Genomic DNA, 18629 nt, shown 5'->3' with positions numbered 1-18629 from the left:
GTTCTGAGTCTCAGTATCCCCGTTCTGAGTCTCAGTATCCCTGTTCTGAGCCTCAGTATCCCTGTTCTGAGCCTCAGTATCCCTGTTCTGGGTCTCAGTATCCCTGTTCTGAACCTCAGTATCCCCGTTCTGGGCAAGGTTCTGTCCAACCTAGCTAGAACTGCTATAGGTGTCTTCATGAATCTATCTGTCGGCTCCTCACATGAGACAAGCAGGTGTCTCTACCAGAGGTACAAGGCTCCTCACAACAGTCACAAACCTCTCCACTAAGGTTATGATTGCATAATAGGAAAAAAAAAACATATCTGTCTGTTTTTAGATCTTCCACAGATTTAATTTCAGACAGACTGTCCATAACACACTGGATCTACCAAGCATCACCTATTGGTCACTGGTGAGAAAACACCAGGTCAAATCCTCTGTAATGAAGCCAATCCATCAAGACAAGCTAACTCTGATCTAACCTTATCAGTTGATAACAGAGGCATGGATGCTATTACAGTAAAAACAGATATATGTAAAATATATTAATACAGTAATAACAGACCTGTATGAATATTATCACAGTAATAAAATACCTGTATAACTATGACTAAACTAGTAAGAATTAATAACTTTGTAATGCTTGTAAACAGGTATAAAGAGACTGGTAGCAGTAGCCAGTTAGCTTTATGTAGCCTGATAGCACCTGCATGGACTTTCTGGATGTAGAGCTGGGATCAGAGGACAGAGGTCATGGGTTAGGGGTCAGAGGTCACTCACCATCCTGGGCTGGATGCTCTCAGCAGCATCTGTCATCCCATCCAAACATCGACTGACGATGGGAAGAACTTTCCTCTCGACTTCTGCTAATGAACGCATCGCTTCACCAACTCTCTCTATCCTCCTCTCCTCCATGTCCTGGATACGCTGCACACACAAAAATTATTTATCTATGTCCACATAAATACAAGCATACAAAGGACATAAACATTATAAATGCAGTCAAATATTAGGAGTCAGTCAGTTACATAAGTGCCTAATTGGCCACAACCACGCTCACTACCGCGAGGTTGAGCTCATTACCGTGTCACATGTCACATGACAATGTTCTCATCTACAGCTCCACTGCAACACTGAGTGGAGTCAGAGGGAGACATGCTGCTTCCCTTCAAGTCTCAACACACACACACACACACACACAAACACACACACACACACACACACACAAACTGCCAACTGTACTCTAATGTTCCACTGTACTCTAATGTTCTGTCCACTGTACTCTAATGTTCCACTGTACTCTAATTTTCTGTCCACTGTACTCTAATGTTCCACTGTACTCTAATGTTCTGTCCACTGTACTCTAATGTCCCACTGTACTGTAATGTTCTACTGTACTCTAATGTTCTGCCCACTGTACTGTAATGTTCTGTCCACTGTACTCTAATGTTCTGCCCACTGTACTGTAATGTTCTGCCCACTGTACTCTAATGATCCACTGTACTCTAATGTTCTGTCCACTGTACTGTAATGTTCTACTGTACTCTAATGTTCTGTCCACTGTACTCTAATGTTCTGCCCACTGTACTCTAATGTTCCACTGTACTCTAATGTTCTGTCCACTGTACTGTAATGTTCTACTGTACTCTAATGTTCTGCCCACTGTACTCTAATGTTCTGCCCACTGTACTCTAATGTTCCACTGTACTGTAATGTTCTGTCCACTGTACTGTAATGTTCTACTGTACTCTAATGTTCTGCCCACTGTACTGTAATGTTCTGTCCACTGTACTCTAATGTTCTGCCCACTGTACTCTAATGTTCTGTCCACTGTACTCTAATGTTCCACTGTACTCTAATGTTCTGTCCACTGTACTGTAATGTTCTACTGTACTCTAATGTTCTGTCCACTGTACTGTAATGTTCCACTGTACTCTAATGTTCTGTCCACTGTACTGTAATGTTCCACTGTACTCTTATGTTCTGCCCACTGTACTCTAATGTTCTGTCCACTGTACTGTAATGTTCTACTGTACTCTAATGTTCTGTCCACTGCACTGTAATGTTCCACTGTACTCTAATGTTCTGTCCACTGTACTGTAATGTTCCACTGTACTATAATGTTCTGCCCACTATACTCTAATGTTCTGTCCACTGTACTGTAATGTTCTACTGTACTCTAATGTTCTGCCCACTGTACTCTAATGTTCCACTGTACTCTAATGTTCTGTCCACTATACTCTAATGGTCTACTGTACTCTAATGTTCTGTCCACCTTACTCTAATGTTCCACTGTACTCTAATGTTCTGCCCACCGTACTCTATTGTTCCACTCTACTCTAATTTTCTGTCCACTGTACTCTAATGTTCTGCCAACTGTACTGTAATGTTCTGTCCATTGTACTCTAATGTTCCACTGTACTGTAATGTTCTGTCCACTGTACTCTAATGTTCCACTGTACTGTAATGTTCTGCCCACCGTACTCTAATGTTCCACTGTACTCTAATGTTCTGCCCACCGTACTCTATTGTTCCACTCTACTCTAATTTTCTGTCCACTGTACTCTAATGTTCTGTCCACTGTACTCTAATGTTCCACTGTACTCTTATGTTCTGCCCACTGTACTCTAATGTTCTGTCCACTGTACTCTAATGTTCCACTGTACTGTAATGTTCCACTGTACTCTAATGTTCTGCCCACTGTACTGTAATGTTCTGCCCACTGTACTCTAATGTTCCACTGTACTCTAATGTTCTGCCCACTGTACTGGGCCTCAGGTCTTACTGGGGTTGTTGGTGTTTCTGTGGTTTAACAGGTTGAGGAGGTTCAGACAGTATTCATAGTGGTAGAATTTGTAGTACTAGTTGCAGTAGTACCTATAGTATAATGATAGTAGCAGTAGTAGTACCAGTAGTAACACTGGTAGCAGCAGTAGTAGTAGTAGTGGTACTAGTCGTAGTAACATTAATAATAATAATAGTAGTAATAGTAGTTACCTGGTATATAACTGGTACCAGTGTGTGGTAGTGCTGGTGCTGGTTCTGGTTAAACTGGTTTAAACTGGTCAGATAGTCTTTCCTGGATTCTTCAGCAGCTTGTTGTTTCTGCTGCGCCGCCTGACGAGCCTGGACCAACCCAATATCATATGTTCAATATCTACTGGATAATCAAAATCTGCTGATGAATAATATGTGCAATATCTGCTGGATAATCAATATCTATCAGCTGAGTAACATCTGCTAGATAATATCTACTACACGAATACATTTGTTCAGTTTATAGATACTGTGATGTGTGTGTGTGTGTGTGTGTGTGTGTGTGTGTGTGTGTGTGTGTGTGTGTGTGTGTGTGTGTGTGTGTGTTCACATACCTTCAGTGAGCAGCGCTGAGACAGACAGAGGGTTAGGGTTAGTAAACGCTACTAACAATGGTAGTTATTAACATGACTAGTTATTGATAATAATAGTTATAGCTAATGGTAGTTATTAACACTAGTAGAATTACCACAAGTAGTCATTAACATAAAACTACTATTAACACTACTAGCTGTTAAAGGAAAGCAACACAGCAAAACAACAGACATCAAAGTTAGAGTTTCCATAGTTGAGCAAAGGAGTGACAGCGAAAAACTCCTTAAGTCTAGGTTTCTGGATTTGTGAAGTTGAAATGAGCACAGTGATTATGGAAACTACAACTTAATACAATACACAACATAAACTTAATAAATATTATAGGGTTAGGACTGTTGGTGACGTTACAGACTATCAGAGACGTTACGGACTGTCGGAGACGTTACGGACTGTCGGAGACGTTACAGACTGTCGGAGACGTTACGGACTGTCGGAGACGTTACAGACTGTCGGAGACGTTATGGACAGTTGGAGACGTTATGGACTGTCGGAGACGTTAAGGACTGTAGGAGACGTTACGGACTGTCAGAGACGTTACAGACTGTCACAGACGTTAAGGACTGTAGGAGACGTTAAGGACTGTCACAGACGTTAAGGACTGTCACAGACGTTATGGACTGTAGGAGACGTTACGGACTGTAGGAGACGTTAAGGACTGTCGGAGACGTTAAGGACTGTCGGAGACGTTACGGACTGTCACAGACGTTACGGACTGTAGGAGACGTTACGGACTGTAGGAGACGTTAAGGACTGTCGGAGACGTTAAGGACTGTCGGAGACGTTAAGGACTGTCGGAGACGTTACGGACTGTAGGAGACGTTACGGACTGTAGGAGACGTTAAGGACTGTCGGAGACGTTACGGACTGTCACAGACGTTACGGACGGTTGGAGACGTTATGGACGGTTGGAGACGTTACGGACTGTCGGAGACGTTACGGACTGTCACAGACGTTACAGACTGTCAGAGACATTACAGACTGTCACAGACGTTATGGACTGTTGGAGACGTTATGGACTGTCGGAGACGTTACGGACTTTTGGGGACGTTACGCCGTCTTCAGCATAGATTGTGTTAGTGCAAAAGGGCTTCAGATGGTATAAAAAGAAACAAAGGGTTAATGACATCACATGTTGCCTTGGATACAGTGCAGATGTTCTTAAGGCTGACGGCCACTGGCTCCACCAGCAGATTTTACAGTGTGGATGCAGCACATCAGCGACAGCCAGACTTCAGTTTGGAATCTACAACTGGAATGTAGATGTATTTTAAATATTGTAATTGGTCTTCCCCTTCACACTGGCTTTAATCAGGCAACTGAACTCTTGGCACAATAAAAAGATTACTCTATATATTCATCTATAGGCACAGAGCTGACAAGATAAACTAGGCTACAGAGAAATCTATCACACTGACATCCATTGGTTTCTATGTGTATAGAAACACATACAAATCAAAATAGTGTATTTCCACGCTTTATAGAGCGGTGGCTCCCGTGTGGCTCTGATGCGCCCGGCGGACAGCAGCGCTTGACAACATGGCTGCCTGACGCTCCAACACACACACATCTATATACCAAAAACACATCTGGTGGACACTGGCCTTTATCCATCTGTTTTCTGAAAACAGATATGGAAATAGTATGTAAAACACATTTGTTTGAAGATGCAAACAACTGTGTACACATGTGCAGTAAAACACTACACTAGCAATATTTACATTTATGGATAAAGTTTTTCTTGCCAACACCTACCACCTGGTGTGTTTACATTCTGTGGGCACACATTGTCCCATTCACTAATATTTTGCTGGTTTTGCAGTGAGACAGCCAAAAGAACTTGACTTAGGAGGAGCGAGCTCCTCTCCTCTCATGCCTCGGTTGGCTGCACCCATTTCTTTAATTAGCCTCACCTTAACATAATGCCATTGGTCTGGGCGGGGGGGTTGCACAGTGTAGCACAAGGCATTATGGGAAACTGAGTATCAAAACAACTTCAGGAAGCTGGCTGCTTCTTTCTCCTGGTTATTCCCAACAATGTTCCTTGCAAAACTGCTGCACAATCCAGACTGGTGTCAGTAATGGTTTACAGCACTGCTGGATATTAACACTATCTACCTGTCTGTCTATCTATGAATATCTACCTTCTCTCCATCAGTCTTGTTGTCGATGTCGATTCTGTCAAAGTAGTGTTGAGCTCGCTCCGCCTCCTTACAGTCACGCTCAAACCGTCGTTTACTCTAAACATAAACAACAACAACAACACAAGTAGTAGAAGAAGAAATAATCACACAGCATTTGATTTAGACAGATATTTAGAAGGGGAACTGTGATAGATTGACTGCCTGTCTAGGACATTTCCCTGTCTTCTGCCCAATGGATAGGCTACTTTATTATGATTTAGAGGATTATGGCTTTAAGCTTGAATAAAAGTGTTAAGTGTTGTATGAAAGGCATGTAGTGACCATGTAATGACTTTCCTAGGAATTGAACTGAATTCAACCTGCATCGACTGCCATCGATTCCCTTCAGATCAACACAGCAATCTTCCTGATCTGACACAGATTTATAGTAGCTGAGAAGAATTCTTTCTCTCTCATAAATCTTATTGATTATATTGTTAAATTTTTGAGCTTTGATTCTGTGCTTTTTGCCATGTCAACCTGTGCAGTTGAGCCAGCTCCGATACATGAAGGTTGTTAGCAGTTACTCTAGCCTCGTAAAATATAATTCATTTAGGGATAAAAGTGTACTTACCACTTAAACAGCTATTCTAACAACCACACTAACAGTAAGAGAGTTTCAGTAAGAGGGAAGCTACCGTTAACTAGTGCAATCTTAAACAATATAGTTTAAACAGCCACAGCCTTTTATGTTGTAACTTCTATTGTTGTATCACAGGAACACTAGATAGTATCCATGTCACAGGTGGAGGCCCCTCCTCCAGGAAGCAGTTCACTCACCGACTCTAACTGCTTCCAGGAGCTCTCGATGTGCTGCTGGGCCCGGCGGCCATCTTGGAAATGCTGCAAGAAAAACAAAAACAGGTCACCACTCACTAGCCATAGTGGTTACCGCTATTCATACTGTTCGTCTTCTATTCTTTTTATTCTTTGTGTCTATTTCCTTTTCATTGTTTTTATCTATTTAATTATTTTGGAACCTTGTGTTATTTAATTTTATTTTTGCCACCGCGCAGCCAAGGGCATCACAAGGCAAATCCAAGTCGGTCAGTCAGTCAGTCAGTCAGTCAGTCAGTCAGTCAGTCATTCTAGGACACCTAGGCCCGGATCTACTGACGTGTCGCAACTCCCGGCGCAGCGCAAAAGCAATTACGGGTGAAATTGGTACCGCCAGTGCAAGGTATTTACTAAAGTAGGGCACGCATATGAGCGCAGGTGCAGATAATTAATTAGAATTGCGACTGCGCTAATATAAGGGCCAAGCAATGCGCACAATAGCCCATGTCTCTCCAGTGGAGCTGGAAGTGTTGGTGGCAGAGAAAACCCCAAAGAGCTGCAGAGAAGAGATGTTTTACCCACGCGTAAAAAGTCACTCTGGAACGACATGAAGTGAATGCAGTTGGGCACCACAAGCATGTGGAGGTAAACCAATATGTTTACCACAAATGACGCCAAATAGGAGCCTTAATTCCCTTGGAGGAGCAGCAGGAGAGCCTGACTGAGATGCAGGTGCCAGGTGGGAGGGATGGAGACCTGGTGAAGGTACAGTCACATATAGCTGGAGAAGCCACACACCTCTCCACTGTCATGACAGTTATGACGCACATATGTTTCAGCTGCATTGTTTTCATCAAGGCGATGTCGCGGAGACATTGGCTCATGTCAGCAAATCCAGAGAAGAGCCTGCAACTTTTCCTTTTTGTATATTTAGGTAATAGTCTGAATATGAGTGCGCATTCTGCTATGCTGCCAATGAGGCTTAAATGGTACATTTTTAAGTCAGCATACTCATTTAAACCCTGTGATCTAATGACTGCATGTTATGCTGTGCAGATGACTGTGTCACTTTGATCTTGGAGCCGGTTCCAGAGCTGGTCTGGGCAGAGCGATCTTATGCGCAAAATGATAAGACATGCTGTTCCCAGGTCTTAAATTCTGTGCACAATCACCCTATATTTTGCGCCTCAGCCTTGGAACACCCACAAATGCATCTGCAATTAGACCAAACCACAAAAAACGGCGCACACAGATCAACCCATTATTTCAGGTGCAGAAAACAAGGTTTTAGCTCCCACAATGCGATTTGCACTGGCGCAAATCTTTATCCGGGCCTTAGTGAGATGATGCGCTTCAACAGATGGCCTCTAGGGGCGTGTTTGACAGTGAGCTGCAGTGTTTCCCATACAGAGGCACAAAATCAAGTTGGTCGGTGTATAGAAAGTGACCTAAATCGATCTCTGATGTCAATAAAACCCAGATGGAGCTTGTTCTGCTGAGCTTTTAGCCAGTTAAGGAGAGGCAGCAGCCGAGTGAAGCGGCTACAGCCGAGGCCTGGCGTAGAAATCAGGAGGAAAAGGTGAAGTGAACTCCTGGTCTTTGATGTCAATACTACTGATATGGACAATGATTGTAGAGTGTGGTGTTCAAATGCAGGTGGTACCTGCAGAAGCATGTCAAAGACACAAGCTCCAGGGAAACAGTAGGTTCACCCCGCCTTTACCCTGATAGCCTTTACAATAGAGGAGGTGGAGGGCAAGTCAAAGATCTGCTTGGACTCTGTGAGCCAAGGCACAGAATGGCTGCTGCAGCAGAATCACTAGCAGCAGCAGAGGAAGCAGGAGAGGAAGCAGGAGAGGAAGCAGGAGAGGAAGCAGGAGAGAAAGCAGGAGAGGAAGCAGGAGAGAAAGCAGGAGAGAAAGCAGGAGAGGAAGCAGGAGAGGAAGCAGGAGAGGAAGTAGGAGAGGAAGCAGAGCAGTAGTGGCAAAGGCAGCAACAGAAGAGGCAGCAGGACTGGGAGCAGCACCAGCAGGATTAGGACCAGAACCAGAAGCAGGACCAGGATCAGAACCAGAACTAGGATCAGGATCAGGATCAGGATCAACCTGAGGCATGGATGCAGTTAGTTCTCCTGTAGCAGTGTCCTTGTCACTGTCATCCAGTGGCTGGAAATGGTTTATCAGCTGAAGAGAAGGAGCAGCATCAGACAAAATGACCCATCGGCTCACTGTTCTCTTCACTGTTCTCTTCACTGTTCTCTTCCAAACACCTGTCTCCACCTGCAGCTGTGCGGCAAGATGAAGCGAGCCTCATCTTGTTTCAGAGGAAAATGTATGAATGGAACAAGCAAAATCTCCTTCCACTGTGAGCTGGTCAGCGCAAAGAAATCCATCCAAAGCACAACAGCCAAATAGCCACAGTAAGAGACACTGTGAAGCTCCATCACAAGAGTGTAAACACACCAAACGACAACAATGCTATTGTTGTTCCTAGTTTAGGAAGTGGGGTTAGCATCAGGTCATGCAAGTTAGAATGGACAAATGAAGAGCAGTAGAGCAAAACTCACATCTGAGAACAGTTTCCCTGAAGAGAAATTCATGATTATTTGTCTTACAGACTTGCTACCAATACTACCGTTAGTACTAATGCTACTGCTGCTCCTACTACCACTGCTACAAATATTACAATTACTACTACTACTAGATAAGCGTAGTGTCACTAATTCTATCTACATGGGATTTGTTGATTAGGAAAAGGATTATGACCGTCTACCCCCAGATATCCTGCAGGAGGCGCTGTGGCAGCATGGAGCCGCTCAGTCCCTGTTCACTCAGACTGACAGCTGGTTTGTGTTGTTGCTGCTTCAAGATATCAGACTCCAACAAGATGCTGCTGGTCTCTCCTGTTTGTATCTTCATGGTCTTATTGAGCGGGTGATGGACTTCCTCCTTGGGAGACCATTCTAGGTCAGATAAGCTTCTGAGCAGCACTGGGGACCCCAGGTAACTGTTCCCTAACCCCCCCCCCCCCCCCCTTTAAAACTAGAAAATCCATGATTGGATTCCCCCATCATAATCAGTGGGGGTGCAATTGAGTAAAAGTCAAAAAGTTTCTACTTTTTACAAATCTTCTGATGGTGTCTAATCTAAGATCCACTCTGGTCTAATGGACGATCCTTGCACAACGACCAATCAGCATGAGTATGGGCAGGTTCATTTCCCATTGATAGGGATTTTAGTTTGATGCATCTTTGCCTGATAACAACGTACCACTTGCCATCTGTTGTAAATTTCAAATTCTACATAAAGCCTAGAGTTTACATTTCCAATCATGAAATATAAAAATAAACATAAAATGTTATTACAATATCAGTCAGGACATCTTATTACATTATTGGTCAAGTTATTACATTATTGGGTTTTATTATATTTTCGATCAAGTGCAACTTTTATTACATTTTCAGGAAATTATTACATTATTGGGTGCTACACTGATTTCACACTCTCAGCTGTGGAGGACCCCCTCAGGGTGACATGAGGTTTCTCCTCAATGACTTGAGGTTTCTCCTCAGTGACATGAGGTTTCTCCTCAGGGTGACTTGAGGTTTCTCCTCAGGGTGACATGAGGTTTCTCCTCAGGGTGACATGAGGTTTCTCCTCAGGGTGACTTGAGGTTTCTCCTCAGGGTGACTTGAGGTTTCTCCTCAGGGTGACTTGAGGTTTCTCCTCAGTGACATGAGGTTTCTCCTCAGGGTGACTTGAGGTTTCTCCTCAGGGTGACATGAGGTTTCTCCTCAGGGTGACATGAGGTTTCTCCTCAGGGTGACATGAGGTTTCTCCTCAGGGTGACATGAGGTTTCTCCTCAGGGTGACTTGAGGTTTCTCCTCAGGGTGACTTGAGGTTTCTCCTCAGGGTGACTTGAGGTTTCTCCTCAGTGACATGAGGTTTCTCCTCAGGGTGACTTGAGGTTTCTCCTCAGGGTGACTTGAGGTTTCTCCTCAGTGACATGAGGTTTCTCCTCAGGGTGACTTGAGGTTTCTCCTCAGTGTGACATGAGGTTTCTCCTCAGGGTGACATGAGGTTTCTCCTCAGTGACTTGAGGTTTCTCCTCAGGGTGACTTGAGGTTTCTCCTCAGGGTGACTTGAGGTTTCTCCTCAGTGCCTTGAGGTTTCTCCTCAGTGACATGAGGTTTCTCCTCAGGGTGACTTGAGGTTTCTCCTCAGGGTGACTTGAGGTTTCTCCTCAGTGACTTGAGGTTTCTCCTCAGGGTGACTTGAGGTTTCTCCTCAGGGAGACTTGAGGTTTCTCCTCAGGGTGACTTGAGGTTTCTCCTCAGGGAGACTTGAGGTTTCTCCTCAGTGACTTGAGGTTTCTCCTCAGGGTGACGTGAGGTTTCTCCTCAGAGTGACTTGAGGTTTCTCCTCAGGGTGACGTGAGGTTTCTCCTCAGGGTGACGTGAGGTTTCTCCTCAGGGTGACTTGAGGTTTCTCCTCAGGTTGAGGAGCTCACTGATCCAGTAGTATCTTAGAGTCGAGCTGCTGCACCTCCCTAATCCTCCCAGTTGAGGAGGTTCAGGCTCCTGGTGAGGATGATGAGGAGCCTCCTGGCCAAAACTGGGTCATTTATTCAGGTCACTGGATCCCCCCCCCCCCCACCCACACACACACACACACACACACACACACACACACACACACACACACACACACACACACACACACACACACACACACACACACACACACTAACCTCTCCATATTACTTCCAGCCAGCGGGTCTGAATACCGGAGACACAAGATACTTCCATTTGCCGTAACACACTGCAACCAGTCCTCTGTGTGTGTGTGTGTGGGGGGGGGGGGGGGGGGATCCAGTGACCTGAATAAATGACCCAGTTTTGGCCAGGATTTATTCAATATGGAATGTGTGTTTAGTGTGTTTTACACGTGTGTGTATTTAGATTGTGTTTGATGTGTATGTTTATGTGTGTGTGTGTGTGTCTCTAGTGTGTGTTTAATTTGTGTGGTTATTGTATTTAATGTGTGTATCAAAACACATGTACAGTATGTTAGGGTTAATACTCCTGTCAGCGCCCCTGACCAAGACACTGGCAAAAGAACTGGAGTTGCTCCCCAGGCGCTGTACTGCTCCTAGTGTGTGTATAGGATGGGTCAAATGCAGAGGACAAATTTCCCCACAGGGATAATAAAGTATACAAATACAAATACAAAATAACATGGGATCTTTATCCTGCTGGTTGCTGTACAGTAGGTCTATTCAAACTAAACCAGATCTATGGCTGTGAGTCTCGACTAAAAGCTACTATTGATTGACAGGTGTGTTTCAGCAGTTAGACCAATCTATCTTCAGTATGAAAAAAAAAGTCAAACTGTGTGTGTGTGTGTGTATGTATGTGTGTGTTTTACCGATTTCCTCTCGGCCTTCAGGTCCTGTGTGTAGCGTGTTAGCTCGGTCACGATGTGTGTGTGCAGGTTTTCTGCGAGCGCCTCCCGCTGGCCGGCGTAGTCATTCAACTCTCGGAGCGTCGCTGTGAAGGCGCAACACCATGTGTACCTGAAACAACCAATCACCTGTCAGCTTTAACTCTCAGCTGATTGGCTACTCAACATAGGAGTTCAAAGATAACTGGCACCAAGAAGAAGGTAGTAATGCTGTAGGAGTTGTAGTGTAGTATTAATAATGCAGTAGTAGTAATACTGTTGTAATAGTAATGTAGAAGTAATGCTATAGTAGTATTGCTGTAGTAGTAAAGTAGCAGCATTGAGTAGAATGTTGCAGTAATGCAACAGTAGTGATTTAGTAGTAATTAATATTAATGTTGTAGTTTCTTTAAATTTCATCTCTTATTCACCCAGACCAAACTGGATTCATCCAAGGGAGACATTCCTCAGATAATTTGCGAAGACTTTTCAATCTAATACAACTATTCAATGATACCACCTCTCCACACCACCCCAAAACTCCTTCTATTATAGTATCCCTCGATGCTGAAAAGGCGTTTGACAGGGTGGGTTGGCCCTTTCTCTTTGCCGTTTTGGAACATTTTGGATTTGGCCCTTATTTCACCAAATGGATCAGGATATTGTACAATTCACCACACGCTTCTGTAATCACCAATGGCTGCATCTCAAAACCCTTCCAACCTGAAAGAGGCACAAGACAAGGATGCCCTTTATCTCCATCACTGTTCGCCCTCGTCATAGAACCCCTAGCAGCTTCTATCAGACAAAATCACAGCATATCAGGTATCCAAACTAAGTCATTCAATCACAGAATCAGCTTGTATGCAGATGACATTTTATTATATATAACTAACCCATCAATCTCCCTTCCATCAATCCATAATCTGATTAACACATATAGCATGGTGTCTGGCTATTCTATCAACTGGTCCAAATCCAAGACTCTGCCTGTAGCAAATTATGTCTGGGATACTGAGGTCAAGAATCTACCCTTTGGACAACCTTCCACAATTAAATATCTAGGAATCCACATCTCACATAATCTGAAAGAATTGTTCAAATTAAACTTCATCCCAACATTACAGACAATTAAAAATTATTTAGAAAGATGGAACAGGTTACCAATATCTCTAACAGGTCGCATCTCCGCAGTGAAGATGAACATCCTCCCAAGAATAAACTATCTCTTATTCTGGACCACTGCTTTTTTCAATACATTAAACTAAAAAACATCATTAACAAGACCAATAGCCTTCACAATCCACCACCGCCCCTATACCAGAAGCTCCTCTTCTCAAACCAACCAAAAGATATCTCAAATATACAAGATCCTTCTCTCTCATGACAACTCTGTTTCTGTCACAAGGGGGTGTGGTGAGGACCCAAATGCAGGACAGCGAGGCAGGTTGTGATCAAAACCCCAAGACTGGGTGTTCAATGAACATATAGCAGGTGACACAGGAAACCAAAACACAAGAGCTCTACACAAACTGACTCAAGTAACAGAACAATGAACCGACGAAGACTGACTGGGGAACAAGACTAATATACACATGGGGGGTGATTACAAATGAGACACAGCTGGGGCAGACAGGTAACAAGGGACACGTAGAACTAAGAACTAGACAGGGAAACATACAAAGAAATACAAAACCTAGACCAGGCAAAAAGTCACAACCATGACAGTACCCCCCCTCTAGGGACGGCTCTTGACGTCCCACACGGTCCATGAGGAAGGGGGACTTGAGAGGGGCGCTGGGGATCGAGACGGGAGGTCAGACAGACAGGCAGGGAAAGGGGCTGAAACCCCCCGGAGCTTTCTTCCACTGCCAGGACACAAGAGGGTAGGCTTGAGAGCGCTGGGAAGACAGAAGCAGGCAGGGAAAGGGGCTGGAACCCCCCGGAGCTTTTTTCCACTGCCGGGACGAGAGGGTAGGCTTGAGAGCGCAGGTCAAACAGACGAGCGGGGCTCACCAGGAGAAGGCAGGCTGTGTGGTAGCTGGGTGCTGTCTGCTGGGTCCAGGCTGGTCGGTTCATTCTGTCACGAGGGGGTGTGGTGAGGACCCAAACGCAGGACAGCGAGGCAGGTTGTGATCAAAACCCCAAGACTGGGTGTTTAATGAACATATAGCAGGTGACACAAGAAACCAAAAAACAAGAGCTCTACACAAACTGACACAAGTAACAGAACAATGAACCGACAAAGACTGACTGGGGAACAAGACTAATATACACATGGGGGGTGATTACAAATGAGACACAGCTGGGGCAGACAGGTAACAAGGTACACGTAGAACTAAGAACTAGACAGGGAAACATACAAAAAAATACAAAACCTAGACCAGGCAAAAAGTCACAAGCATGACAGTTTCACTGCATATAGATAAATGGACCTCTGACCTTCAACTACATTGCTCAAACATAGACTGGCAAACCATATGCAACAATACTTTTTCCACGACAGGCAACTCCAAGACTCAGTTAATACAGTACAAAATCCTACATAGAACACATATCACCACTCACAAACTTCACCTTATGGGATTCACCGATAATGACAAATGCTCTCACTGCCCTGACTCCACTGATGACCATGTTCATGCATTGTGGCTCTGCTCATACATTCAATCATCCTGGTCCAAGGTCATGAGCAGACTGTCCACCATTCTCGGCCTCAGTATCCCCCTTTGCCCTTCTGTTTGTTTACTAGGTGATCTCTCCTCCATCCACATTCCTACACACTTTAAACCTTTCATTTTAACATCTCTAACAATAGCTACAAGTTATTCTTCTCAACTGGGAAAATAGATCAAAACTTTCCATAATCACTGGTTCAACCTTCTAACTGAGCACTCCACATTAGAAAAGCTGTCTGGAACTCTTAAAAATAACTACAATTAATTCCAAAAGTCTTGGTCTCCTTTTCTGGAATTTATTACTAGCTGATTTCTCCCACCTCTTCTACCAATCACAAAACAATTACTCATCCCTTTGGTATGACACTGTCTTATTCACAACCTTCCGTGCAGTACAATGTGCAAGCCAAGAGTACTGCTATTTTTTATGAATGCACCTCTGAAGTGAGCCCCAGGTTTCTTTTAATCATGTAAGTTGTAAAGATTCATATTCTCTCCACAGTTAAACCCGTTGATAACAATGGGAATGCTAACAATGCTAACAGTGAAGGAATAAGGTTTGCTGGTCTGACCTGCTCTCCTCTTCTCTGCTCCTCTTAGGATGATACTTCTTAGACAGGTTCCTACAGAGAGACAGACAGGCAGGTAGAGAGACAGACAGGTAGATACAGAGACAGACAGGCAGGTATAGAGACAGACAGGCAGAGAAGACAGAGACAAACAGAGAGACAGACGGGCAAGCAGAGAGAGACAGGCATAAAGAGAGGGAGAAAGCCAGACGGGCAGTAAGACAAGAAAGGACACAGGCAGAGAGACAGACCGTAAAAGAGAGAGAGGGAGAGACAGGAAGACAGGAAGGCACTAGTCATATCACCTGGCTAACACAAGTTATATCGGAGTATAGGAGTGGGGTCAGAGTGGGTCAGGGTGGGTCAGGGTGGGTCAGAGTGGGTCAGGGTGGGTCAGGGTGGGTCAGCGTGGGCCAGGGTGGGTCAGAATGGGTCAGAGTGGGTCAGGGTGGGTCAGAATAGGTCAGGGTGGGTCAGAATGGGTCAGGGTGGGTCAGGGTGGGTCAGAGTGGGTCAGGTTGGGTCAGAGTGGGTCAGGGTGGGTCAGGGTGGGTCAGGGTGGGTCAGAGTGGGTCAGGGTGGGTCAGAGTGGGTCAGGGTGGGTCAGGGTGGGTCAGGGTGGGTCAGAGTGAGTCAGGGTGGGTCAGAGTGGGTCAGGGTGGGTCAGGGTGGGTCAGGTTGGGTCAGGTTGGGTCAGAGTGGGTCAGGGTGGGTCAGAGTGGGTCAGGGTGGGTCAGGTTGGGTCAGGGTGGGTCAGCGTGGGTCAGGGTGGGTCAGGTTGGGTCAGAGTGGGTCAGGGTGGGTCAGGGTGGGTTAACTTGGGTACCTGATCTGTTTGGCATAGCTGAGTTCGATATCTGCTCTCTCCTTAACAAACTTAGAGTAACGCTCCAGGAAGTCGATTCCCCAACCAGTATGTTTCTCCAGGTTGTCAAACTGGTCCTGAAACAAACAATAACATGTATATATTAAAACAACATAACCAGCACATTACAACAAAAACATTTATAAACATCGAACAAAAAGTTCGGAAATTTGTGTTTGGTAGATTATTTCTCTGTTGTAACAATGCTTCTTGGCAATACATTTTATACCATTGGAGCCTGTTTATTTCCCTTTTAAATGGAGCCTCATTTGTAAGGAACATGCATTTGTGGGATGAGCAGCACAGCTGAGTATGTGGGTTGCGCTCATGAAAAATTTGTCAAATCTTCTCTGCCAATGCCAAACAGCTTATTCTGCTGTTGCTATTGACTCTTGTTTTGAGCTTCCGGTACCCCCAGGTGCTGACAATCAGGTACCTGATTGGCACCTGATTGTCAGCACCTGTGAGCATGGGCCCTGCTACAGTGGTCAATTGGTGTCTGCTCCAAGAATCGGCATGCCACGTTTGTCTGATCTCGATAAGGCCTGTGCGATAGGGCAACTTCAAGCTGGTGTTCCACAAAAGCGAGTTGCGGCATTATTTGGAGTGAGCCATAGTACCATCTCCAAACTGAAGGCCAAGTTCCATGAAACGGGGGATGTCAGAGACAGACCGCGAAGTGGGCGTCCCAATAAGACGACACCCCAAGAAGACCGGTTCCTCACCCTTTCAGCACTTAGGAACCGTAGGCTGTCTTCTACAGATTTGCAGTCAAGGTTTGCAGGACGATATGGCGCACGGCTCTCGGCCCAGACGATCCGGAACAGACCGCACGCAGCCGATCTCCGGGCTCATGGGGCTGCCAGGAGGCCCGCCATGACCTGCCCTTCACCGTCAGGCCCGTTTGCGCTGGTGTCGGCAACACCTGCACTGGAACCTGAACATGTGGAGGAACGTTATGTTCAGCGATGAGTCCAGATTCTGCCTACGGAAGTTGGATCGTAGGGTCAAAGTGTGGAGAAGACGGGGAGAACGCTATGCTGATCGCTGCACCGATAGAGTAACACCTTTTGGTGGAGGCGGTGTGATGGTGTGGGGCGGCATCTCCATCACTGGAAAAACAAGGCTTGTCATCACTGGAGGTGATCTCAATGCAGAGAGATATCGAGATGAGATTCTGCAACCAGTGGCGATCCCGTATCTCCACAGTCTGGGACCGAATTCCATCCTCCAAGATGACAACGCTCGCCCCCACAGAGCGGGGTTTATCAGAGACTACCTCCAGAATTTGGGAGTAGAGAGAATGGAACGGCCTGCCAACAGTCCTGACCTCAACCCAATTGAACACTTATGGGATCAGCTTGGGCGTGCTGTTCGTGCTAGAGTGACCGACACAACCGCGTCGGCTGACTTGCGACAAATCCTGGTTGAGGAGTGGAATGCCGTCCCACAGCAGTGTGTGACCAGGCTGGTGACCAGCATGAGGAGGAGGTGCCAGGCTGTTGTGGCTGTGTATGGTTCTTCCACACGCTACTGAGGCTCCTGACTGTTTGTTAAATGAATAAATTGTAAAATTGCCAATATGTCTTGTTTCTTCCTTGTTACTGATAGACTTCAATCATCCAATCCACCAAACAACACCAAACAAGAGTCAATAGCAACAGCAGAATAAGCTGTTTGGCATTGGCAGAGAAGATTTGGCAAATTTTTCATGAGTGCAACCCACATACTCAGCTGTGCTGCTCATCCCACAAATGCATGTTCCTTACAAATGAGGCTCCATTTAAAAGGGAAATAAACAGGCTTTCCAACGGTATAAAATGTATTGCCAAGAAGCATTGTTACAACAGAGAAATAATCTACCAAACACAAATTTCCGAACTTTTTGTTCGATGTTTATATAGAAACAACACAACCAGCACATTATATAATAATACACTTTATTTGTAAAGCACCTTTCAAAACAACAGTTTACAAAGTGCTGAACAGAAAGAAATACAATCTAATACAAATATAGCCGCAAGCGCATATTGGAGGGGTCCAAGCACTTGATGACCTCAGGGGCCTCTGAGGTAAATGTGTCATGTGGACCAATGTGCAAGTGTAATCCCCATGGCATACTGAGCATTTTGAAATTTGAATGAAGTTTGTACTGTATACAATGACTGAGATATAAATACAAATAAAATAAATATAAATAAATATCTAGGACTTTTCAATGCTATATGGTTTTAATAGGATAAAAACTTGGTAAAAGCATCATGAGTTTGATTTCTATAATCAGTTTCAACTTCAATAAATTCAATCATTCGATACAAATTCAGAAAACAGAATTTAAATTCCGTCGTCTGCTAGAACAAATCTCATCACTTTCAATTTAATGCCGCTTTTCCACCGCATGGTACCGGCTCGACTCGACTCGCAAGTACCAGGTACCAGACTACCTAGTACCTGGTACTTTTTTTCGTAGCACCTCCGTCAAAGTTCCAAGCGAGCTGAGGCGATACCAAACGGTGACGTAAAAACACTGCAGACTACTGATTGGTCAGAGAGAATCATCATCGCGACATGGGACATAATGCTAATGTTAGCTACCAGGTTAGCGGTTAGCTTACCCTCTTGCGTCGCCTTGAGCAGCCAGAGAGCAGTCTGTTGTCTGGCTGCCTTCAGCCTCTTCTGAAATAAAATCTGTTTCCTTGCTGTGACTAACAGCCACATACCGACA

The 18629-nt window shown here is 44.8% G+C and overlaps 1 protein-coding gene across 1 annotated transcript in view; it reads right to left on the bottom strand.

Moving 5' to 3' along the window:
- LOC139660455 (formin-binding protein 1-like) overlaps positions 1–17014 on the bottom strand; it is a gene marked incomplete at its 3' end in the record, with an annotated part of 23696 nt that extends 6682 nt beyond the window's left edge. Inside the window, exons 1-10 of the mRNA XM_071538604.1 lie at positions 16958–17014; positions 16734–16841; positions 15866–15981; positions 15043–15093; positions 11778–11925; positions 6354–6416; positions 5535–5630; positions 3354–3368; positions 2980–3108; positions 763–909 (exon numbers count right to left, since the gene is read on the bottom strand). Of these exons, the coding sequence (XP_071394705.1) occupies positions 763–909; positions 2980–3108; positions 3354–3368; positions 5535–5630; positions 6354–6416; positions 11778–11925; positions 15043–15093; positions 15866–15981; positions 16734–16841; positions 16958–17014 (930 nt within the window). The remainder of the gene's footprint in view (positions 1–762; positions 910–2979; positions 3109–3353; positions 3369–5534; positions 5631–6353; positions 6417–11777; positions 11926–15042; positions 15094–15865; positions 15982–16733; positions 16842–16957) is intronic.
- Between the last annotated feature and the right edge of the window lie 1615 nt (positions 17015–18629).

Source organism: Centroberyx affinis, unplaced genomic scaffold (genome assembly GCF_046629955.1).
Source record: "Centroberyx affinis isolate AG114_WGS23_722 - 3 ecotype Tasmania unplaced genomic scaffold, CSIRO-AGI_Caff_v1 ptg003309l_1, whole genome shotgun sequence".
Lineage (NCBI taxonomy): Eukaryota > Metazoa > Chordata > Actinopteri > Beryciformes > Berycidae > Centroberyx > Centroberyx affinis.
The sequence above is the reverse complement of the archived record's forward strand: the minus strand, read 5'-3'. Positions and strand labels throughout refer to the sequence as shown.